General features: G+C 32.0%; 3 protein-coding genes across 6 annotated transcripts in view; 1 reads left to right on the top strand and 2 right to left on the bottom strand.

Moving 5' to 3' along the window:
- Positions 1–1,497: 1,497 nt before the first annotated feature.
- On the bottom strand, positions 1,498–3,196 carry LOC111510669 (60S ribosome subunit biogenesis protein NIP7 homolog). The gene is made up of 3 exons (XM_023166600.2): positions 3,003–3,196; positions 2,693–2,918; positions 1,498–1,793 (listed from the first exon to the last, which is right to left on the bottom strand). The coding sequence occupies exons 1-3, from the start codon at positions 3,056–3,058 to the stop codon at positions 1,533–1,535; spliced, it is 543 nt and encodes a 180-aa protein (XP_023022368.1). The 5' UTR covers positions 3,059–3,196; the 3' UTR covers positions 1,498–1,532.
- A 4,522-nt stretch (positions 3,197–7,718) lies between these two features.
- Positions 7,719–21,870, top strand: LOC111510670 (serine/threonine-protein kinase 11-interacting protein). Its single transcript, XM_023166601.2, has 2 exons — positions 7,719–9,127; positions 13,274–21,870. The coding sequence occupies exons 1-2, from the start codon at positions 7,952–7,954 to the stop codon at positions 14,015–14,017; spliced, it is 1,920 nt and encodes a 639-aa protein (XP_023022369.2). The 5' UTR covers positions 7,719–7,951; the 3' UTR covers positions 14,018–21,870.
- dmpd (F-box protein dampened) overlaps positions 19,155–26,235 on the bottom strand; it is a 35,614-nt gene continuing 28,533 nt past the window's right edge. For all 4 annotated transcript variants that reach the window (XM_023166604.2, XM_074177174.1, XM_023166603.2 and 1 more), the window contains one exon: positions 19,155–22,357. In XM_023166604.2, coding sequence (XP_023022372.2) covers positions 22,113–22,357 — 245 coding nt within the window. In that variant the 3' untranslated portion in view covers positions 19,155–22,112. The remainder of the gene's footprint in view (positions 22,358–26,235) is intronic.

Raw genomic sequence — 26,235 nt, 5'->3', positions numbered from 1 at the left:
AATACTCAAAGCTACTTTTTTCTGTTTTTCTTTATCACTAACAGTGACTGTTTTCATTTGTTTTGTTGTTTAATCAAAAATGAAATAACGTGATCCACGGAACAAGGGTTTACAAAGGCAAACAGCAGGTAATGTGCCTAGAATCAACTTGATGTTGGGTGAGTTTCTGACATCAAAGACTTTTGTATACAATGTTATAACTTCCATGTAAGTTTAATAATAATCTTTCGAAAACAAAAAATAAAAATAATTTCAGAGCTTTTGAAAGATACTTGCAATTTAATATTAGTGGTTATGCTATTGAAATGATATTTCTAAAACTATGTATTTACCCACACATTGATTAATTTATTTGAGGTCCTCTAGGGCAATGATGCAATCAGTATGAGTATAGTTAAAATGCCAAGGAAATCTGTGCAAACTGAAAGTTCTAAAGAAATGAACTTTAAATGTTCAAGTCAGTCTCGGATATACCTAAACAGTAGGTTGAATGGACTGACGCCTATCAGGAAACAACTACTCCCCTGGCTAATACCACGAAGGGCGTTGGATTATATCTGACCTACTGTGTAGGTATATCCAAGACTGGCTTGAACGTTTAAAGTTCATTTCTTTAGATTTGTTTACTGCCAGTCTTCAAGCATAGTCCATAACATAACAAGGGTGAAAGATAGAGAAATGAAGCCTCACCTCAAAAATTCTTATTATTAAATGCAATCCTTGGTCCAGATAATCCTGGTTTATAATCTATAAGTTTAGGTAAATACTTATGTCAAAGTGATCTTAACGAAATAAAGCTGAGTATTGCGCAAAATTTCCCGTTGTATCTCATCTTGCAAGTTTAAACTACTTATTTCGTGTTGTTTTTTCATATTGGATGAACATAAATAACTTATTCGGAGTCTTTAATGATGTATTAATACACTGAGGAACTGCACACCACCGATACCTTTTCAATTCAGTAAATATTATTCATCAACAAATTTATGGAAGAGCTTCTAGTGCGAAAATTCAAACTTACAAATTGAAATGAATTCATTTTATAATTAACTTCAATTTTTTGCAGAAATGATATACGTTGTAATTATAATATATTTAACATTATAGAACAGTACTTCAAAATCTGTCATCATGCTTATTATATTTGAAGGTAGCCAATTCATTTCTTTGGAAAAGCAGCAAGCATATTTGATGACAAATACTCTAGCAAAGTTTGGTCATTTTGAGATGCTGGCATTATTCAGTTAATATGGAATGTTGACCGAGATACTTATCCTATAGAAATTATTTTTAAATATCTACATATTGATGACTTAGATATAGCAACACAAAACATTAATACAATGATCGTGAAAGCCTTAATAAATGTGTGTGAAACAAACAACTTTTTAATTTTTTTTATATTGCCACAATATCTAAAATAGTGTATAAAATTAAACAGTCTACTATAAAAATTCTTGTTAGAATTTGAAAACCGAATGAGAGAAAATGCTAACCTACATTTTTACATTTTATTTGCACACTTATTGAATTTACAACAAATCTTCTTCAGCTCTAATATATTCTCCTATATCAGCCTGGTGAAAACATACAGATGCTAAGGGGTCTGCATGCTTGCATTCAGCAGTTGATCTAGCAGCTACTCCAAATCCTAATGGTAAATCAGACATACTATAAACAATAACTCCTTGATATTTTTCAGTATTTTCACTTATTCTACCCAACCCCGATTTGTTCACATGATGTCCATATAAAAATTGTTGCTCTGCAGAGGGTTTCAGCCAAATTTTACTCTGAAAATAAATAGTAATCATTTTCAATGTATATATTGAAGGTTATAGGTTGTAAGATTTATTCACCATACAACATAAAATGAATATGATAAGTCGAAACAAACAGCTAAACAAATAACTGCATAATAGATAAAACATTAAAACTGAATTTCCCTTGATATTTATATGAACAATATGTATTATAGAATCTTGTATTGTTAAAAGTCCATCTTGACCCATTGGAAGCCAAAACTAATTATATGCGAGTGCTTTCGATGGTATGCCTGTTCTTTTATGTAGACAAAATGTAATAATTTTCTTATGTTGGTAGATTTCATCAATTAATATGTCTTTTTTCCTTTGTAGAAAATGGGGGGAATGCAATCAGTTTGTTCCGAATGAAATTGTTTCTGTCATGCATATTATTGTTTTACGTTAGATTATTCCGATAAAGGAATGGTTGGGGGTGATAAGTCAATTTTTTAATTTGGTTTAATTAATTAATGGAAATTGGTTTTAATAGAATGATGTAAAAGACTTGATTGAAATTTATGGAGTTGTTGTATTTTTAGGTATATTATTTCTTATATTTCTTTTTTCATAGGCTAAACTTCTGAAATTTGGGTAATGGTTGTCTTGTATTATATGTTTATATAATGCTGTGCTGGAATTTATAACCGTTAATTCTATTTTCTAGCAGTTGTGAAGTCATGCCAATGACATATTCAGAACATAGGTTATTTTGGTAAAATTCAAGTTTGTGGTTGGATGAGAATGACTGAAAAAATTAATGAATGTGCAGTGAGCATTAATAAAGTATGTTGCTTCTTCAGGTTTTGACTGCATATTTGTGATCAGCAGAGCACAAAGAAAAAATATGGGAGCACTGCTGAATACTTGCCTTATTTACTTTCACTTACCTGTGCATAAGGTGCTAAGTAGTTTAAAGCTGTGACATGAAGTCTAAATTTATTAGACTTTGTGAATTTTCCAAAACAGGTTCCTACTGATTCAATGTGATCAGGAGGAATTGTATTAGCCAACTTTAATAGTTTTTCTGATACATAATACACCCTATCTTTTTGTTCTCTGAAGCAATATAAACCATCTGAACGTTCTATTAGTTGTTTTACATTTGTCCCGACACTGAAAAATAATAATTTGTTGGAAATCACCATCTTTTAAGTTATTGCTATAGAAATCATTGAAAATGCAATGCAGGGTACTTACTACTTGGATAATTTCTCAAATAAAATCTTTGTTCTCTCTTCTGATAACCGTTTCATTATTAATTGTTATTCTACCTTAAACAGATGTTTACATAAAAATAAAAGATCAGACTTAGGATATATCGCCTTCTGGTAATGGGTACTCCAGTCTCCAGTTTTTAATTTTGTTTTTGTAAGGTTAGGCACAGACTTCTTCAATCTGTTTGGTGCTTGGTTCTTTAGTCTGGCGCATTTGACCAGTGCACCTCCAATTACGTAGCATCGTCGGGGGTAGATTCTGACTTGCTCGAAATGATACCTTAGAGGTATTTGATTTTAGCGTCTAGGACCTTGAAAATATCTGCCGTCGCTTCTGCGGTAGGGAGCACAAAATTATTCAAGTGAAAACTGAAAACATTGACTCAATTATTTGTTTAACAGAACTGTCAGACAAAGTTCACACTGCCTGAGCTTAAGATCGGTTTAGTAGAAAATATTATTAAATGTCTCTCTCGTAGATTGCTTAGAGAAATTGTTAGAGCTTGTCGGTCTTTCTCGTTTTGCATAAACTAAAAAACACTATAAATAATTTATCGACCTTGACTGTGAATTATTTTTTTGGAACTGGTCTGCAAACATATTTTCAAGTTAGTTTTCTTTATCTGACCTCATACTTGAAATTGATGTTTAATCTTTTTTTTACATCAGCATATTTCTTTTCATCTGCATTTTTTATAGTCTTTGGTTTGGATTCCGGTATCATTGAAAAAAAATTATTCATTTTCCTATTGTTTCATAAGGTGATTTTTCTGTAGGTGCGTCAGTAGGACTTCGATAATGAATTGAAAATTCTTGATCTTTCGGTTCAAAATATCAATTTCATAAATGTGAACATAGTAAATATTGCTTTGTGGTTTTGACAAATCATTCTGTCATTCCATTAGCCTCTGGCCATAGTGTAGTGACTTTTATGTTCGATCTCTTGATTTATTAGAAAAAAAAAAATAAAATTCTGAGGAAATTCTGATCACGGAGGATAATATTATCACTATAGATAAATTCATCTTATGGTGTTAAATCATGAAATTCTCTTTTTTTTTTGTGATAGCTTCTACTGATAGTCTACTTTCAATGTAATTGTTTTAGGTAAAGCTGTTTTCTGAAGATTTTTGTCGAATTAATTAGTTCAACAGGAGTGAGAGAAGCAGAACTTTGCGTCACTGCCGCTTCCAATTCGTATCCAGAATTGGTAGGCAAGAAATGGTAGGCAAGAAATGGTAGTTCTTGTTGGGTTTACTGATTACTACAAAAAGACACATTGTAAATATATTTAGATAGGCAATATTGTGAAACAAATTTTATATAGCTGAAAATTGTTCTATATATAGCTGTAACATTTAAACATACACAAGAACATATTGTAAATAATAGAAAGGCCAATTGTAAAATTAATTTAGGGTGGTACACTTGTATGGGTGGTATTACTGATTACCTACCTGTATGATGTACCTGATTAGGATAAGTAGCTTTAGTTTTGAGTAGTTATTAGTTATCAGCCAAAAGGGTAGGGGAGCTGGTCTCCAAACCTGGATGAAATGACGATGACATTCTAGTTATTAGTTTTATCTTCCTCTTGAAGATGATCACTTGGTGATCGAAACACGTGTCGAGGTGTAAAAATAATGATTTGGTGTTGGGAAAAAACTCTAGTAATATTCTTTCTATGCTTTCAAAAATATTTCCAAATGTTTCAAAGTTACCTGTCTGTGTCTTCATTACTATTGGGGGAAGACAAGTGTCTTTCACTCTTCTCCTCAAATTCTTACACCTCCTTATCATTATTTTAATTGTTTTCAATCACTTCATTTTTTTTTCTCCCGCTATTTATTCTAACCTCGATATTTTTTTGTTAGTATCAGTATAGAAGGTTGAACATTGGTAATACAAAATTTCAAATTTTCAGTGGCATACTTGTTCTTTTAATGTATATTCCTCTAGAGCGGGTATAACTATTTTGCAGGTCTGCAGGTCAGCAAATTGTTCTCAGTGGACATTGCTCTCGTAATCTTGTAGGAGGACAAAAATTCTTGCAAGTCAGGTCAGCCATACATGAATCTCTACTAGGTTAATCATTTTCAACAGAAAAAATTTCGAACCTCCACCCAAAAATTTCACAATTCTCAAAAATTAAAAATACATTTGCAGGTCGGCGGAAATTCTTGCAGGTCGGGTGTCTCAGATATAAATCTCGATCAAATTGATCATTTTCGATAAAAAAATCCAACCCCCACCCATTTTGTTTCACAATTAAAAAAAAAATGGAAAACAATTAAAAAAAAATGGAAATATATTATGCAGGTCGGCGAAAATTCTTGCAGGTCGGGTCTCTCAGTCGAAAATGATTAGCCTGGTCGTAATTCATGTCTGGGAGACCCGACCCGCAAGAATTTCCGCCGACCTGCAAAATGTATTTTCAATTTTTTGAGAATTGAAACTTTTGTATGGGGGTTGGACATCACTGACATAACTTTCCAATTTTCTCTAACCTCAGGGATGCCTCTAACAGGGATTTGTGCAAGTAATAATTTCCCAGTTTCATTTTGTACATCCTTATAACATATTTGATAAAAAGTTTTCAACACTTTGTGTACCATAACGATCAAAATAAAGCAGAAACTGACAACTAACGTAACGTAACGTCCATTTCAAAACGAACATAACGCTAGTTTTGAATCATCATGAATACGTTTCAAGTCATAGTTGATGTGACGTCATCGTTTTTGAACGCCAGAATGAATGTATTTGAATCACAGACGAATAGGTTTTGAATACATGAGCGCCAGAAAACACTTTTAAATAATATATGGACTTCAACCAGTTATGAACTCAAGGTGATGGTTAAAACTAATGTATTATCAAATGCAATCATAAGCAAGGAACATAATTTTTACTCTGATACCGCGTAGTAAACTGAAGTAAAATCATCGGGCAACGTCTCCCACTTGGAATACATGTTCGTATTTGAAAAAATAAGTTGATGAAATCTAATAACCGAAATGTTGCATTGCAAATTGGTTTATATCAGATTATAACAAATAAACAGTATTGAAAGTTCCTCTGCATTTTTCCATAGAGAAATGCGACAATTATAGTTTTTGACGAATATAGCCCAGGCTAAAACAGCTGTCTACATTTAACTCTAAATTGAAATTGAATTGTGAATAATCAAAATAGTACCCATCTATTTGACAGATAGTAATTTTTCAAAGTAAGTAATTCGTACGGCATTCCACTGAATGCCAAAGAAAAGGTGATGATCGGATCCCAGATAGTGAATTACTCCAGAGTCCAAATAGCAAAGCTATAATGTATCTAAAATTCCATCGTTAATACTAATGCAAATCTAGTGTTCTAGTTTAACTTTGTCCTCTATTTCTTAATATGCCAAAGGATAAAAATACACCCCCCTCTCTCGCCCTTTGTATGACCGTTGTTTCCCTCTTGGACGCATTTGGCCAATTTCCTCTTGTTAACAGTTGCCAAGAGTACTCTGTTTTTTAAGTTCGTCTCTTCTTTGGAAGGTCTTTTGTTTTTTTTACATACATGGCCTTCTTTAGATGGTTATCCGAACCACTTCACATTTAATACGTTCTCTTTACACCACAGAACTATATGCTTTACACATATAAGTATCTTTAATGACGGACATTCTCTACATAAAAAGGAGTTCCGCTTTAGCACATAACTTCCACGTACCTTATTTGTGGGCAGACGTTTTCGGCATGTCCGTCCACTACCATTGCCACCACAGAACTCATAGAAATACACTGAAAATACTCTCGTTTTACCAATAGAAGCACTCAAGTACAGCAACACAGAATATTTTGTGACCATATTCTGCGGTCAGCATCACTGACATAACCTATAACATGTAAAAATTGTATGCTTTTTACTTCCTTAGATTGTAGTTTGCAAAAAACAATATATCTTTTTGGGGAAGAAAGTTTTTGGCTTTCTACTACTCCATCTTGACACAAAAAAAGTAGGAATCTTCCAAAGAAGGAAGGAAGCAATCAATTTTAAATGAAGTAACTCTACAAATACATGTGTAGATCATGCAAAGAAGTAACTTTCAGACACAAACTGGAAGAGAAAAAGCCCTCCTAAACAAATACTTGTATATTGGAATACAAACTGAGTAGAGTTCAGTATTCATAGTTCAGTGTTCATATAGAAGTATTTGTTTTGGAGGAATTTTTTCTTTGGTGTAATTCAATGTTTATATAAAAGTAGCTGTTTCAAGAGGGCTTTCTATTCCAGTTTGTGTCTGAAAGTTACTTCTTTGCATGATCTACACATCTATGTATAGAGTTACTTCTTTCAAAATTGATTGCTTCCTTCCTTTCTTTGGAAGATTCCCACATTTTTTTGTAATCACTCCTAAATAACATACAAAACATACTTATGTTTATGTTATGAGTTCCTGGGTGACTGAGCTTTGCTCGCTAATAATATTTTTACTACTCGCTAATAGATATCAGAAAGAGTTATACAGAGTACCTATTATAATACAAATGTTTATTTTTGTTTCGCAGATTTCTCTATGAGCATAAGTATGAAAACCAAGTATTTCACTTGATATCCCTAAAAAATCCCCCTTTCCTGCGATACGCCCATGTGATTTGGAAACGTCATGAAACTTCATTGCCCATGCCCTGAAGGCTCACTGAAATTTCGTAAATGGATGAAGTTTTGTTATATGAGATTAGCAGTCTAGTTAAGGTTATGTTGATGATCAGCACAGATGATAGAAATTGCCTAGTATTCTGTGTCAGAAATCAGAAACAAGAATTGCTGAGTGCTCTTGCTCTTATCCTTATCTGCGTTTGTGACATGTGTGGATAAGGAATAAGGAAGAAGTTGTGGGCCATAACAAAAATAAACGCAAAATAGTGATGATTGATATTGATAATGAATGATAATATGAAAATGGGTACTTTGGATGTCTCTCAACTTGCTGATATATTAAGACCTTCCAGTTGTGATGTTTTCAGTGGAAAAGGAAAACTGTGTTTGTCAGTGAATTACCTGAACAAATTAAATAGTGTTATTGATAAGTATATAGCTGAAGATATGAACTGCTTTCATATAGTCCAAAGTAACACAAAGACGACTCTCATTAAGGATGTGCAATTTCTTTCAGATCTTATTCTTAAAACTTGTAGTCTGCGAATTACTCCCGATTTGGTCGACAATTACTCTTGTGTTGATATCAGCAGATTTAAGAATGTGAAAATATTGGAAATATACAAACTCAATATAAATCTAGTTGTTGGTCTTCAAAGGCTACGCTCGCAAATCCAAGAACTTGCATGCTCCAGAAGTATACAAACTGTTAGTGATGTTCTTGAAAAATGTGGAGGTGACAATAGCCAACGTTATAACTGGAATGAATTGAAAAAGGCAAACTTTTCACATAATGCTATTTTAGAACTCGATAGTAGCATAGAATGTACTCTTGCCCTTCATTCGTTGGATCTAAGTCACAATGAGCTCAGTAAAATAGACCTCTTGAATCAACTGCCAAATTTGAAACATTTGAATCTATCATACAATAAACTAGTATCTGTGCCCAACTTTAAGGGTCAAATTTGCAGCAGGTTGCAGGTGTTGATAGTAAATAATAACTTTATTGAGGAACTACAAGGTCTCACAACAATTGTTAATTTATTGCAACTTGATCTTGGGCAGAATTGTCTTCTAGAACACAAATCTTTACTATATATTTCCCATTTGTCATCTCTACAGTGGTTGAATTTGCAAGGAAATCCATTATCGTTCCACCCACAGCACAGAGGTTTATGTTGCAATTACCTAAACAAAAACGTTTCTACATTGAAATTTTCATTGGATAGCTTAGAACTGACTAAAGCAGAAAAGAGCCTCACAGGATCATTTTACCCAATAACACAATCTGCTCAACTATCGTCATCTTCAAATAATTCATGTACTTCCTTGACTGGTTCTGTACGAGAGAAACCAAGGAGAATTCGTAATGTTACTATAGAAGATGACAATGATGTTAAAGATATTGCTCCAGTTTCAACTCCCTCTTCATCTCTGCAGCATTTGGAATTGAAGCGACAGGTATGTATAACTTTTTATTAGTAACATCCAAATTTAACATTACAAATCAAAATAAGTGGATTAATAACAAGATAAGATACAGTGAAACAATTTTTTCTGAAACTGTCTCTTTTTACAAAGACAAGTGAAACCTCTTGCTACCTCTTACTGCAGATAAATTAGTATTCATTCATCATAATTTGCCTTAGTGCAGTATTAATACTAATTCATTTTATAAGTTGTGGAATTATTGTGTGATTACTGATTGTATTTTTTAAGTGATACTCAGTAAATATAGCAATTAATTACCTAAAAATAGTTAGCCGGTATTTGGCCGGATAGGCCAGGTACCAAATAGACCAGATACCAGATAGATATCGGATATCTGTTTCATCTCTAATAAAGAGTAATGGAAAAACACACCCGGGAATACACAAACTGAATAACTTTCATGCAGAGACCGTCCGAAAGGAGAATCAAAGAAATGCTTCAATGAAGCAATTCGGCTCGGAACAAATAAAGGGCTACTCACTGGGCACTGCCCATTAAGAGGACACCTAAACAAATAGAACTGTACAACAAAGACCTCAGCTGCAGGCAATGCAACAAAGGCACCCATAGTCAATTTTAAAAAAATGCATAAAATATAAAAAACCTCAATTTTGAAAATATTCTTTGTATAAAGCAATAACTGAAATTATATCAATATTGAGTAGTAACTATTTTTTACTTTTCACTTTTAGTATTCAGTTTTGTGTAAGGTTGTATAATAATAATAATAATAACTTTATTTGTCTTTTCGATCATATGCATGATTATTACTGGAGGTGTTTTTAACACCTCAGAGGTGTTAAAAATAACGATTTGGTGTTGGGAAAAAACTCCAGTAATATTCATTACTACACCAAAGGTTCCAAACAGTGCATCATATTTACATTATATAAGACATTTCATAAATGAAAAATGTAAAAATTATATAAAACAATAATAGATTGGACACTTAAGACGAAAATAACTAAAATTGCAAAAAACTTATGACAAAAACCTACCACGTTATGAAAAATTTCAACAATCTGTATTTCGAAAACAAATCATTATTCGTTAAACATTTGATAGGAAAAAGTTGTTTATTTTGACGAGATCCACCACATACTTAGTTTTTGTAATGTTTTCAGCAACTTAACTTAGCGCCCTAGGAGCTAAGTAATTTGCATCGATATAAAACACTGTAAATATTTCGAAAACGATCACCTCCAGCGTTGTTGAGGAGGTGTACCTTTTTTACTTGGAAAAGGTGTGGGAATTGGATAATGAAACCTTGTTTTATATACTTCGCAAGATCATTTATATAGATAGAGAAAAGCAGTGGGCCCAAAATGGTCCCCTGTGGTACCCCAAGGATAATATCTTGAATATCTGATACTGCGTTATTCAGATCTAGCTTTTCTAAAACCATGTTGATGATCGGTTAGAATCTTGTATTTTTCAAGAAACACAATAATTCTATTTGCTACTATTTTTCCAATAAGTTTAGATGGAATACTAAGTAATGATATTTGGCGATAGTTATCTATATCTTCATGTGAACCCTTTTTATGAATAGGAATAACTTTGGCTGTTTTGAAGACACTCGGAAACACGCCTTCCATTATAGAGTGATTAATAAGATTCAATAAAATTTCATTGTTATTCATTAATGTATATATAAATTAACCAATCTACGTAAGGTATGAATATTAAAATGTCCTGTATGAAATTTATAAACTGCTATTATTATTGCAATTATTATATGATAATCCTGTCTAAAAATGAATCTAAAATAATGAACAGATGTTTTTTTTATTTCATGGCGATTATTCATATAGTTGTTTAGCCTGTTAGAAACTCTCTCAATTTCTCATACATTTAGTAGATTTCTTTGTACAATTTCATAACCAATACAAGTGAGATTTGAAAAAGTTGCTTCAAAATATAATGTAATATCAAAATTTGACATAGAATCTGATTATAAAAGTACATATACAGACATGTGGTAACACATTGCTATATTCTAAACCATTACAAATACGAACACGATTTAATTGGAAAAAAGATAACTATTGTGGGGAACAGTACAATGGCGAAAGAAAATTTACAGGGAAAATTATGTTTTTGGTTATTTCAGAAAGTATAAAAAATGAAAAAGGAAAATTTTTTTGTTTTAGAAATGTACTATAGCGATGCAATAATAAATCTTTGGCTTAACAATTCGTGTCAACACAGCCACCATCAACTTTTTTTTTCAAATAGGGATCTGAGTAGCAACATCAGTGATAGCAGTCAAACAGAAAATCCATTTATTTCATAATGAATTTTTTGGGGAAATAAAGCCAGTACTGAAAATGAATTCTATTTGATGAGAAATCAATTACATGCTCCAGTTAACGATCTCTTTGTTGAATGCACATAAGTTGTCTGTCCTTACAATTTCTGTGACAATTTTCTAGCATGATGGGTGTAATGCTATTACATGCATATCTCATTTTTTGTTTGAGATGGTTGATATCTGTAATAGGTGCCGAAAAAAATTTGTCCTTTATGAATCCCCAGACAAAAAAATGTAAAGTAATGTCTGGGGATTGAGACGCCCAGGCAATTGGGCAATTGTTTCCAATTCAATTTTGTTGACAATATTGCATCTAAATGTTCCCTTAGTATTGCTCTATTATGGATGTTTCTGTTAAACCAACCATTATTGGTGAATTTTGATTCGGCAATCCATATTATTTTTTCACAAATATTTTCATCTTCCCTGTTTCGAAGTCTTAACCACTTCACAAATATGCATGGCTTTTATTTGCTTCAATTCTGAAGGTTGAATAAAATTATCTTTCACCTAATGTTTCAATTCTTCAATTATGGTTTACATATAAATTAGTAAATTTCTCCTAAGTATTTTGGTTTTGTATATTGTTAAAATGTATGGAAATTGATCTGATAGAGATGATGATGTGTTTTAATTTTAATATATACAACTGAATATTACAGTTTATGCTCTATCTCTCTCAGTTTGAACTTTTTTTCATTTCCACATTACACAAATTAGTAAGATGTTATTTCAGATGCATTAACATTGATTATTTATTTTTTATACAATAAAAACAAATCGTTAACAAAATCGTTCATTATGAAAATACAAAAAATACTATTCAATTTAACATTCATTGCATATTTTTGTGCTGATTAACGGAAAAACAGATTTTAAACAGATTTTTTCACTATGGTCTGGACATACTTATCGGAATCATGATAAATGTAGTCATTTCAACAATCCTGCGTGATCGATATGATACAAGATTAGCAATGTTCAAAGCATAATTAAAAACTGTCTATGGTCTTTGCAATAATTGAAATGAAGTCTAGCAAGAAATTTACAAATTTTTTTACTCATTATACGTGATAAGCTATGAAATTAAGCGAGACTTATCCTAGTTGTAACAGCTTGGCCATTAGAGATTATTTCATATTCTATTATTATTTTTTTACCTAAATTCTCCGAATTTCAAAAATATTGACGTCATCTGGACTAATGATAGCAAATATTTGACGTAAATACTAAAATTTATTGGAGAAAGTAGAAGAAGAAAAAGTGTCACACCTGATACCACGTGAGATGACTTGTCATTCAGCACTGTTCCATAAATGTTTAAACAAACCTGAGAAGTAATTTAGAGTTCTTATTTGTTTATTGAAACTACTTGAGAGTACAAAGAACAATGTTACGAAGTACAATCAGAAAATCATTGTTGGAACAAAAAATACAGGGAAAAAAGTTTAACCTGAGGTGAGAACTCATCTCACCAGTTACAAGGTTAATAGCAGTGTTATTATTGCAATTCAGAATTTGTGGAAAATACTATATTGCTCACTATTCAGAACATCAGTTGTGCAATAATCAAAATGTGGTGCAACTACTGATTTTCGAAATTTTGCACATTAATATTTAATCTATAGAAAATATGTACTTTTTGGCAAGCTTTTTTTGAATATGTGCATTTAACTTCAATCCACACACCGTGTACGCTGTGTACACAAGTACGAACCAATATTTGAGAGATCATTATTTATATTGAGCCCTATTTCTTCTGGAGTTCCTACATAATACCAAATAGCTTTCTTACATTTCAGGTAGAGCAGTTGAGAGAGGAATATGGAGAATCCTGGTTATACAGGAACTCTGGACTCATTGTTCAAGATGTACTAGGTTTTGAGAAAACATCTGTACTTTCATCTACACCCAAAGAGGAAGATATTGAATCCTTATGTTTTCAGAACACCAATGAAAATATGGAAAGTGGAATATCTGAATTCAAAACCGCTGACAATACCCAAGATTCTATTAATAATGAGACGTTTCAATCGGCAGATAACAGTATATTTAACAACATACAACCTGAAAATGACTCCTCCGACTCATCCGATGGTGAAGATATTTATTGTGGGGGTGAAGAATGCATATTTCTTGCAACTAATAAAGCAGATAATAGTCAAGTATTTTTAGTTGTTACAGACAAATACATTTCAGAACGGAATGTAACAACAAGCAAAGAAAAGGCAAGGTGGCATCTTAATTCTGTGATAAATTGTGAAGTAAATAAAGAAAATGGGGATGTAGTTAAATTGGATTTTGATACTTTGAGAAGAGATCGCAAACAAAGGTTATACGAGTTGGATGAAGATGAAAGAGAAGCATTTCTGACTACTGTTAGGGGTAAGCTTGAAAATCGGTCGGAAAGTGATGAAAGGAAGAAAACTCATTATCAGTGCATAAAGTGTTCTGAAGAATTTCAAAAAGAAAAAAATGCTTTATTGGATCAACCTAGTGTTTCATGTCCAAATTGTGAAGGTAACCTGGTAGTCGAGAGAACCTAAAGTTTAGGCTGATGTTTTATATTATAATTTTTGATCAACTTATTAAATGTAAATATGTGAGATAATTGAATTTTAAATATTAATGTTTTACGAACAAGAATTTTCATCTATACAGTCAAAGTGTTATTTGATTACAAATAACACTTTGTGTTATTTGTCTTCTAACAAAATGTTATTAGTGAACTATTTTTTTAATTACTGGTGAAGAAATGGTAGAAACTAGAAAGCTTGAGAGGGTGAAAATTTTCTATATATTGAAGATATAGAATTTAATTTTTCAATAAATTTTATATGACGATTTCTGAAAGTAAGTTTTACTAATTATAAGATGTGCCCAGGGTTAGTGTTTATCCATTTCTTCACTTTTAAATCAAGAAATTAAGTGCCCATTTATACACATCATGAAATAGTTTTTACGGATTTTTCATTCATTGTACATATAACGTGTAGATATTGACAATATGTTGTGTACAGATATATACATACATATGTAAATTTGAATCTAAAATCAAAATTGTTTACATTCAGTCTGTGATCTTCATTCTATTCTGTTCAATTACTGAAATAAAAAATATTTTCACTAATTTTTTTAAACTTTTTAATGTCAGTAAATTAACAAGGTAGCTTTTGAAGGTTGAAAACTGAGCATATATTTTTTGACTGAATCCATATCCGTCAAAAGTTTCGATAACGTTGCTTCAGACCAGGCCGCCGAAAATGAGCCCAACAACAATCTGCCCATGTTCCCCATCAAGAACTTCAAGAGTTCAGACCAATTTATAGAACCTGACTGTTACAGGATGGGTAAGTTTTTGTTGAAGGAAGGACAGTTAGTTTTCAAACATATAATAGAACTGACTGATACTTTGATGAAAATCATTTACAATGTATTCAAGAAACACTTCAATGTGAGATTTGCACTAAACATTTACAAAACCGTGGCAAATGTTTCACTATATAATAGCATCTTTGGGCGTCACAATATATTGTGATTATACTCATTAGGAAACCGAAGGAGCCATTTAGGTAGTGAACTTGATTGGTTTCTTGAGTTGGTATCAATGAAGTTGATAATGAGGAAAATTATAAGCGGAACGACATAGCAAGATGATTTCAAGGAAATTGTATACTTCTCTAGACATGTATAAACAAGCCTAATAGAAAGATATACAATTTCCTTGGAATCATCTTGGATGCCATTGGAAACTGTATATCTATCTAGAAATGTATAAACATGTCTAAAAAGGTATATTACTGGAGGAAGATTGAACTCTTAATCTTCCTCTTGAAGATGATCACTTGGTGATCGAAACACGTGTCCAGGTGTTAAAGTAACGGTTTGGTGTTGGGATAAAACTCGAGTAATATTAATTACTTCACCAAAGGTTCCAAACAGTGCATCACAAATGTCTAGAAAGGTATACAATTTCTTTGGAATCATCTTGTTTTCCCAGAGAAAATGTTTTATGAACAGAATAAAAAAAAAAGCGAGAATAAAGTGACAACTCTTGGGGGATCAATAAGTTTCTTGAAGTGGCAGTTATTGATAAAAGCTATGCATTTCATTGTGTCACATAGAGCTCTAGTATAGTATTCAATTACTAGACCTGAATGGTAAGTGACTCCACTCGAGTCACACATGCGAAATATTTCTCATAAAACATAGTTTTTCACGAGACTCGTTTGTTCAAATACGACAAGCACAGAGCAGAGAAAGTGTTAGGTGTGTCTACTCCAGGGTAGGCTTTACTCTGGAACATATTGTCATGGAATGTCCCAACTAGTTACATATTGGGAATGCAAAAAGTGAACTGCATTAGAAATCGTGTTCATCAACAAAAACCAGTCAAGTAACGCAAAGTCTGAACTCTCACATTCTACCCTTAATAAAAGGACAATCTGTAAAAATAAGTGGGCCTCTCTAAAAATGTTTCAAGCTGTTCATTATGCAATATTATTTTTGGTGTCTTCAAAATTGACCACTGTCTGGGTCTGCCGTGTTAGGAATCAAATTAAAAGGTAAGGTCCTTAGCTCGCACAAGTTTCTCAACTTCTGAGAGTTGTCGTTCGTATGGGGGCGACAGCTGATTAACGGAAAAACAGATTTTTTTTAAACCTCATCAGCTATGTTCATCAAAATCAAAGTCTAAATCTATTGACAATGCATTGGCAACTTAAACTGAATACATTCACCAATTACTTGGTGAATGGTAGTATGCCTTTTTCACCAGTGCTATTTCACTGTCCTTCCAAGTAAAGGATAGTTTGTGATTTTTTTAAAGAGACCAGGCAAATGGTTATAAATCTTTTCACTTCATATATGACAAATGTTTTTGTTAAAGATAGTGTGGGTGGTTATAGGAGGAGACATATCATTTTGACTATCTGTATGCTCTTTGGACTTATGTATTAGACAGATTTTCAGTCTCAATATTCAATGTTTGATGAAAAGAAGTTTGCAGTGAGCCTGGGCTTACATTTGCAAATGTACCGAACTGCTTTTTTCTGAAACCCGAATATAAAATTCATTTCAGCTGGTTCTTGCAGAACCCCCAAAAGGCAACACCAAATCGTAGGTCAGGTTCAATAAGTCAGAAGTAGGACATTCTGCCTGAGTTAAAGCTCATTTCGCTAGTTATTGTTTTAAGTGTGTAGCAGCCTGAGATCAGTTCCTCAAACTTCAGCTTATCATCTAAGTAAATATCCAGAAATTTTGTATATTTGTTAACATTACGTTTATATCAAGATAAAGATAAATGTCAATATATCGGTTTTGTCAGTAAGTATCAAAACAAAGGAAATTTAAATGGCACCACAGTTTGACCTTTTCTAAGTCCTTGGAGATGTTTTGCTGTTGGGAATTCAATATTATTTTCATGCTACTAATTTTTGGAATGTCTAATTTACTGAGGTTATTCAGTAAATTAGACAGGAAAATTTTAATGATGCTTTTTCACAATTTAGTTCAACTTTGGGTTTTTATTTTGATTTGCACTTTCCAAAACCAGAAAAACAATAAAAATCTCATAAAAGACTTTTCAAATCTCTAGAAATTACATAAATAAAAAAAATGAATTGATTTTTTACCAATTCATCTCTAAAATTGACCCAAACTATAAGGCAATATACGAGCAAAAAAAGAAATACAATAACCTTCTAGAGAAGATAAGAATAGATATGTACACAGACAAAATAGCTAAATCAGACAATAAATCCAAAGCAATGTGGCAGGTTATCAAAGAAGTGACAGAGTCACCTCAAAATGGACAGTTCGAACCCAATAATCCGTATGAGGTTGCAAATCGCTTCAACGAACACTTTATAAACGTGACCCATGAGCTCTTGACAATACAGAAAAATATAGTGGATTTGAAAGAGCAATCGACATTCTGTCACCTTTTTTTTGAACCCCATAACAGAATGTGAGCTGCTCTCAATAGTATATAATATGAAGAACAAGAAAAGCATGGGTATTGATGAAGTACCAATCCATATTCTAAAAAAAATGTGTACATGAAATTTTAAGTTTCAACACATTTAATCAATCGTTCCTTTGAGGAGGGTGTTTTTCCAGATGAACTCAATGTAGCTCTAGTGACGCCACTTCATAAAAAAGGAAATAAGTCGGAACTTTCCAACTTTAGACCCAATAATTAACTGACGTGTATATCAAAAATTTTTGAATTACAGATGGCTAAACGATTAGTTTCCATTTTTATAAAGTTCAACATGTTTTCCAATCACCAACATGGATATCTGAAAAATAGGTCTATCGAAACAACTGTGGTTCATTTCATCAGTGAAATTGTAGAATCAATGGAAAGGGGAGATGCGGCCTGCGGGATTTGTGCAAGGCCTTTGATTGTATAGATCACAATATTTTGCTGCACAAACTTTCTAAATATAGTACTTATATGATGTAACACAATATAATTGGTTTAACTTATATCTCAAAAGCAGATAATAGAACTCGACCAGAGAAACAAAACAGATCAAAGGCATTGGCTACATTGATAGGAGTCCCGCAGGGTAGTATTCTCGGCCATTATTTTTATCAATGACATCAGCGAGGCTACAAAAAATAAAAATTCTCCTCATTTGATCAACTTTGCTGATGACACCAATCTCCTGCTGACCCTTATCCAGATGTAATCAAGAAAGGAAGTGACATAATCAAACAATGCAAAGAATATTTTATTGAGAACAAATTAATTCTAAATGAGGGAAACACTGACTGCCTCATATTCAAAGCCAACAACAGTTCAGAAACGTCACATCTTCTAACACTTGATAATGAAAAAATCATTTGCAATAACCTCAGTGAAATTTCTGGGCATCAACATTTATGATACTTTGAATAGGACAATTTAGGTAGACAATATATGCAGTAGATTGTTTTCACCAATATATGGGACAAGAGTACATAAAAAATATGTTGATCTCAAAGAATTATCAACAGTATATTACGCATATTTCTACTCTATCATGAGGCTAGGAATAACAGTTTGGGGTTCAAGTAATGAATTATGTAGTTTTTCTGTGTCAAAAAAGAGTGGAATAAGTAATTTTCAATAAAAATTCTAGTGATTCATGCAGGGGAATTTTTAGGTCAAATAAGTTGTTCACTGGACCAGTAGTTTATATCTTTGAAACAATAAAATTTCTAACTGCTCATCCAAATCTTTTCGAGAAACACCGTAAAACGTACTTTTATGAAATAAGACATAAAAATGATTTTGCATATTCTCTTCACACAAAGGCTCTGCATGAGCCAAGCGATGAAATTCTACAACAGAATCCCCCAAAATATTTGCAACATTGAGGTTGTACGCATATTTTTTCAAGGTCCTTGTGCTAATTTTTTACTTACAGTCCATATTCCTGAAATGTATGTAGATTTAAGATTTCGTGATGTACTTTTACAGACAATGAAATTCCATATTCTTGAAATGTATGTAGATTTGAGATTCTATGACGTACTTTTACAGACAACGTATTCTGCAACCGTTTTCATGTAGAACTACAAATATTCTGTGAGGAAAATAAACAAATAAACAAAGGCATCTTTGCCTTTAGGAAAATTTTGGAATCTTTTGTTATACTTGGATATAAAATAACAACTGAATGAAAAAAAGAATGCACACAAATAATTTATTAAGTAAATAAAATATAGAGTACATAGTACAATAAATTTGAAAATAGACCAAAATTTATTATTTTTATCATCTTTTTACCATATAACTATTACTCCTATGTCTAAAAATAAAAAACAACAAAAGGGCACTTCATTCCAAAAAATTGATAATTGAATTTGATAAGCAATTTTATTCACAAAATACCTATACACAAACAATTCAGTACCAGAATATTGTCCCTAGTCTACAGTTATTGGGATAAGAATGTAAGAAACTACAAAAAAATTACACATTTTTGTTAGTAAGTTTACAAACAAAATATTAGCCGAAACTAATTTTTATATTTAACAAAAATTCAAATAAAGGTTGCATTCTTTTATTTTTAATAAACTATTTTACTTACCCACTAGGTTATGATAGTAAAAAAAACTCACTTAAAGCTATAATTTAAATTAGGTACTGATATACAATTCTATACGAGAATGAATGAAAACAACATCTTGAAAAAGTTAGAGGCAACCATCATATTTCGTTAATATTATTATATATTTTTGGTACAACCATTAATTTTTTAAAGATATTGTTCTACTAGCTCAATTATAATAAATCAATATTAATCAAACAAGTTGACTATTTTAAACTATACACAGCTTTGTGGTGCCTACAAAAATATGGACACTTGGTACACTCCCATAATTATTTCAACCAATATTCAATTTTCCATTGGACATAATGAAAACTGCACTTGGATCAACTTTTTATAAAATTTTTTAATATAAATATTTTCAAAATAAACAAAAATCAAGTGACCACTTTTCTTTTAAAACAAGTTTGTCAAGGTATTGACAATTTTTTCCAAATTTGAGTCTATGACAAAGGTTTTGTAAACAAAGAAAAAAAATTGACAAATCATCACCTTAAATCTCAATGGGTTTATCAAAGTCGGATTTTGATGAGTTATAAGATTGTTTTATATCCTCTAGAAAATGAAAACATGGGTAAAAGGAAAATATCAATATTTACTTTCATTTATGTTAAAAATGAAATATTTCTAGATCACGTGAGCAAGCAAATCTCCTAGCACATTTGGTTTGTATATACATATATTCAAATTTGAAAACTGATGCAATACTAATGACACACGACACAATATTGAGAAACTCCACAAGTGTATCTAGGTTAGTATTCTGTTGTCATTTGTATTTGTTAGTGAACAAAAAGTTCAAAGAAAAAGAGTATTTTTCGTGAAATAAGAATTATTGTTGACAATATACAATAAGACAGGGATTAAAATAATTTTTAAAGCTGCTGGATTATTTGTTATTGTACTTTCTATGACTTCTGAACTTTGGCAATAAAGTTGATGGATTTTTGGGAAAATTTAGCTAGGGAAATTAATATGATAAGTGCACTATAAAAATAATCTTTTTTGAAATCAAAGTATTTTTTAAATAATATAATTCTCTGGAAAATTGAAACTTGCACCTTAAATTATATTTTTTGTCTAATATAAAAAGCAATTTGAAGAATTGAAATATGTTCCAAAAAAAGTAGATCCAATTTTAGGAATTTATTATCAAGAAGCTCTTGGAATCACATATTCTGAAAGACTTTCAATAGACTAAAACTAGTTACTGTAGACAGAAGGTCAGGATACAAATTTGAATACAGTGTAATTTAATAACTTGAACTCCTCTTTTTGGAACATAAGAAAAAAGGAAACTCAATTCAAGAATATACAACACAAATACATATTTTACTTTCGAACTTTTCTTGAATTCCTATATTCGGTAATGTTATTGAATCACAGACTTTCAGTTGTTCGAACTCTTCAATAGATATAATTGATTTGATTAAGAAGATCCACTAATGAAATCGATTATTAGAAAACCTGACTTTGAAATGATGCAAAAACTTTTCCTGAAACGTGCTTGGAGTTGCAATTTTACTATAAAAACGAGTTGTTAGGATGTAGGAAAGGGTGAGAGGAAAATTTTTCCACACATTACCAGTCGCTGATGTTTCTCAGAAATGATACACCAAAAACAATAAGAGCTTAAAGAAGTAAGTGAATCATTAGGAATTAATAAATATACACCTTTCTATTAACAAATACTTATACAGTTATAAGCATAAAATGCCTGTAACAAACATAACCCAAAATAGAGTGAGACAAACTATGTTGTTTGAGGATTTTTTTGTCTACAATATCTTCGTTCTTTCAAAGTTATATTCTTTACTATGTGCTGTTTTGTTTCATTACATACTTTTTTTTAACAGAGAAAAAGAAGTCCCTTCTGGTATGAGAAAGTAATAAGATGTCAGAAGTCACTGGCATCACAATTATCTCAGAGAAAGTTTTAACCATTTTTTAGATAATCTTTTCTGATGTTGAAACAGTGTTTATACTTATTTAGTGGTTGGATAATGCACAAGACAGTTGACTCATTAATAATAATGAGAATGTCTAGTTGAAATGTGAAATTTCATAAAAAGTCAAAGACGGCACTCTAAAATAGACTAAATTTTTTTCCGATTGATTTTTTGTAAAGAAGCACTTCTTTACACCAAATTCAACATCAAATCTACCCAGTGATGATGATTTTCAACTTATACAAAGTTTATCCAGTTTCAAGAATTTGTCTAATAATTCATTTTTCATGTTGAAGTATTACCTAAACAGCATTCAAAAATAAAAGATAGCCTACCAACCAAAAACTGTCTTCAAAAAATAAACCTCTTAAGTAAAAGTTTTGATACAGTACTGTGCGTGTCAAATAGAATATATTTTGATTTTCTTTATAGTTATCCTCCCTTACGTCCTTAAGCAAAAATTGTTGACTTACCTATTCTCTAATTACTCTCTAAACTATCTCACAAACTGGTCTGCTACACATCAACTACGATAATGAAGCATATTTTTGTAGTGTATGCCCTCCAATGATATTAATCGGCAATGCTCAAACCTTTCCGCAGCGCTTGCTGCGAATTTTATTGAAACGGCGAGTCTTTGTTTTCGGCTGTTCCACCTGTTCTTCTTCCACTTTCCTTTTGGCTTTGCTCGGGGACGTTTCTACTGATGTGCTGGGTTGGTCAGTTATCAAAACCTTTTTGTCGGTGCCTTTAGAAGGTTCTCCTTCCGTTTCCGTTTGTTTTGGTGAAGCAATATTCACGTCAACTACCAACTCAACTGGCTGTTCAATTCCTACAATAAGCATTAAAATCACTTTGCATACATCTATCAAATACTTTGAAAAAAATCATCTGAAACTCTCAAAATATTTTATCCATTTAAATCACTGCAAACTCTGCTTCTTGATTACTTTTAAATTTGCTTGCAGTCAACAGTCGCTGTCAAATAACTGATACTTTAGCTTTGACTGTAAATCTTTCTTCAGATTTCCAAAAATCTCTTCAAAATATTGTATTTTTCTATGAATGTCTCTCAACTTGACAAAAAGTATTTGAGAGATAATGATAAAACTTCTGCGAATAGATCAGTGTAATGACCTATTCGATGAATATATCATTACATTTACCCATTGTATCTCTAGATACAACTAGAAAAAATTGTCAATGTTATTGTTGTGCATCAATTTGCCTACATAAGTGAGACATAAATAACTATTTAGGAAATACATATTTTTCTATGTTGATGGCTTACCAAACTACTTTACTACAGTACAATTCCGTAACAGTAGGCATAACCTTGCCAATATTGTTGTCAAGGATGTAATACCATTTATTTCATCATTTTTTTTCCTCATCTGTTTAGTATCATTTCTGTACGCCACTGTAATAGACAAATAAAGGAACGAAAATCTGTTATTTCTGAGAGTTTGGTGCCTACTATTTTAAAAGCATTATATAGTCAGATTGAAAATGGACTAAGCTCCACCTGTATAGTCTTTATTGTATTCCGTTACAATAAGAACAGTAGAAAATATTCACCACAAATTTTCATTGTAAATCATACATAACAATCCAATTATTAATGTATAATAATAATGACGATAAATATCTTCTGATTGATTCGGCCGTTACTTGATGAAGATTCATAGTAATTCCATAAACTACACCTTACGATTTGATCTTCACAAACTTAAAAATCGTACTAATGCATGATGTAGGAAATATTGGAAAGTATCTTGCATGTATGAAAAATTTATTCAATAGACTTTCAGTTAAGATTCCAGATAGTCAACAGCTTGATATAATTCTACCGAGAATTTGGCCTTATTTGCAGACAGGGTTGAGTTGTGTCAAACCCAAAACAAAAACTATGCATAGATCTGGAATATCATGAAAATAATGATTTCTGACCACCTCCTTCTTCTCAAATTTTGCAAAGTGTTCCATCATATGTTTTTGATGTAAACAACAATGTCATAAAAGTATATAATGCAAAGAGCTTCAACATAGTAAAAATCAACCAGTAAGTCCACTCCCACTACTTTCATTCATAAATTCACAAAGTTCTCGGTGACCTCAAAACAAAGTGCAGAGCCAATTTCGTTCTTTTACCATAGGCGCGCGCTTATATAAACACCAATTTTAAAAACTAAGAACAAAAATAACGACAGCGAATAAACTAAACACAATATCAATTTTCGACCGTTTATTATAATTAATTCGATGCCCGTGTCACCGTCAAATCCTTTGATACTACAGCACTGAACGTTGGATGAGAATCTCATGCTAAGAGCGGTTGAAGGTCCCGGCAATTCGGGCGGATCACGTGGTAAGAGAGCCTACTGGGTGTATTACTCCACTGTGGCTTCGACCTCATTTCAAATGAGGAAAGCCTGGTTTCACAGTAAAAACGTTCCCTTCATGTGGGAGTTCAAAAAACAACAGTACGAATGAGAGACTCGGATCTAGTTAAATTATCATTATCTGAATCATGTTTTATTCCAACTCTTTATAATAAAATTCAAATTTACTTTGATTTTATTTCATCTATTTTATTTTATTGTATCTTAGTGTAGATATTTTAGGAATAAAATTTTTGGGTATGAACAATGTAAATTGATAAATTAAAAAATATTGCCATTGGAGGTTTCGACTTTCAACATGGCAAACGAAAGAAATGTAATATTGAGGAATTTGTTTCGCTTCTCAGGTTGAGGTGTTAAATTAAGATTATCGTTACTTTGATAATTCCGGCAATACCAAATATTTTTATACTTGGCCCCGATTTAAAAAAAATCAATATTGTTCTTGATCTTAGACACGGTGGGTAGATTTTTAGTGATGAAGAAATGAATGTAGCCTCGGTACATCAAGCAACTGTATTGATAGTGGATCATACAGTTGTTGAAAATACTTTTCCCATCTTTCGAGTGATACTGGTCACAAGCATTTAGTAGGCATACAATTAGGCTCAAACCAAACCTAGAACTCCTAAAAAAGGTTATTATAGAATTTCTTTAGCAGTACAAAAACAAGTAGACACTGAATAGAACAAAATGCTTGCAGATCAAATATAATCGAGAAATCTACATCTACACCACTGAGGAAATCTTTCAAGCAGAGATTACTGGACCTGACAGATTCTGCACAACATTGATAGAGCCATCCAACGACTCTGAAATAAGAACCCTAATAATAACAGGGTGACTCTCAAGAAAGGGCAAGTGGAGACGTGCAGCCATCTGTCTTTAAGAAAATTATGCAAGGCCACCCGATTCGATTTGTAGAGGAAGAGAACGATACGTTTGTGAGGGGCTACATCATTGGCCGAACAGATTTAATTCAACATAGGATCGATACTGACGATGTCAAGCATATATGTTAACCACCGAGATGACTTTCTTTTGCAGGATAAAGCTTTATCCATCGTTAAGGACATGTTGGAGGAATAAGTAATCAAGCAGCCCGTGGTCGTCACCTGTGGTATTGGTTTTGGATTATTTTTCATTGATATTACCCACGATTGGGGATTGAATTACAGTGTTCCATTCTTACCAATTACCAAGTGTATTTAGTAGCTGTTTCTTCATTTGAAGGGGATACAAAGCTGAAATCAGACTCTAAGGTCACCCTCTATCAAAGGCATGTACAAACCATTTGATTTGTAAATTATTCTGGAGTCACCTATTTTTTATTTTATGCCATTGGATATCATAATCAGAGGATTTCTGAAATTCGAACTCCTGACAGTTCCAGCTCCTAACTGATGAATTGGATGACTCAATTTCGCCATCAGACTAATTATAATTTTTGTCTAACTTATTCATTCAAATATTTTAGAATTGTTTTAACCCCTAGTACAAAGATACGTATCAGTGGCCTAATATTTAGATTGTGTGAAGCATTTATAGTCAGTTAATATAGACACTGTTCCTACTTAAGGAACTTGAACAACCCGTCTCACTGAGCTAACCAGTGTCCTACCCTACCTCAATACTGGCTTTCAGTAGAGCACTATAAATGTTTGATAGGGTTTCCTCATTAGAGTAAAAACTATTGAAACAGGCTTTGTATTCATTTCATAATTTTTTATATTCTCAATCCACGTTTTCTTTCAAAGCCAATGTAAACTTTGGAACATCTGTGACATCATTTATTTCTGTTTTTTTTACTGCTTATGTTATATCACCCACATTTTTTGAAATGAAGTTTGTTATTATTATCATTACTACTACTAATGACATCTTTCTAGAAAAATTTAATATTTGCAAGTTGAGCATGGAAAAATGTCAGCAAATTGAGATCCAATAGAGAACCATACAGTAAATAGCACGACAAAAGATTTGAGAAGGCAATGCGTTATTTGACAGCGATCTTCAACAGCAAATAGTGAATACAAGACCAGGAGCTCACAAATGTGAATGAATAAAAATATCAAAATATCGTGTAATAATTTACAATAACATCCCTTTCATTTGGAAAGTTATATAAACTGTAATAAATATATATTATGGAATTGACCGATAGTTGATGAAAACTCATAACTAACTTCGCCCGAAGAAGCCATTGTATGGCGAAACACATATTGCGTTTTTGTAAAACTGTTTAGTGGAAATATCACAATAAAGTGTTTTTTGAATAGTGTACTGAGTGGAAAATAAAAATGTTGAA

The sequence above is a fragment of the Leptinotarsa decemlineata genome, unplaced genomic scaffold (assembly GCF_025532065.1).
Source record: "Leptinotarsa decemlineata unplaced genomic scaffold, Ldec_3_MD MMD2_tig00002159_RagTag_RagTag, whole genome shotgun sequence".
Classification (NCBI taxonomy): Eukaryota; Metazoa; Arthropoda; class Insecta; order Coleoptera; family Chrysomelidae; genus Leptinotarsa; species Leptinotarsa decemlineata.
Note: the sequence above shows the minus strand (reverse complement) of the source record. Positions and strands in the feature narration are given on the sequence as shown.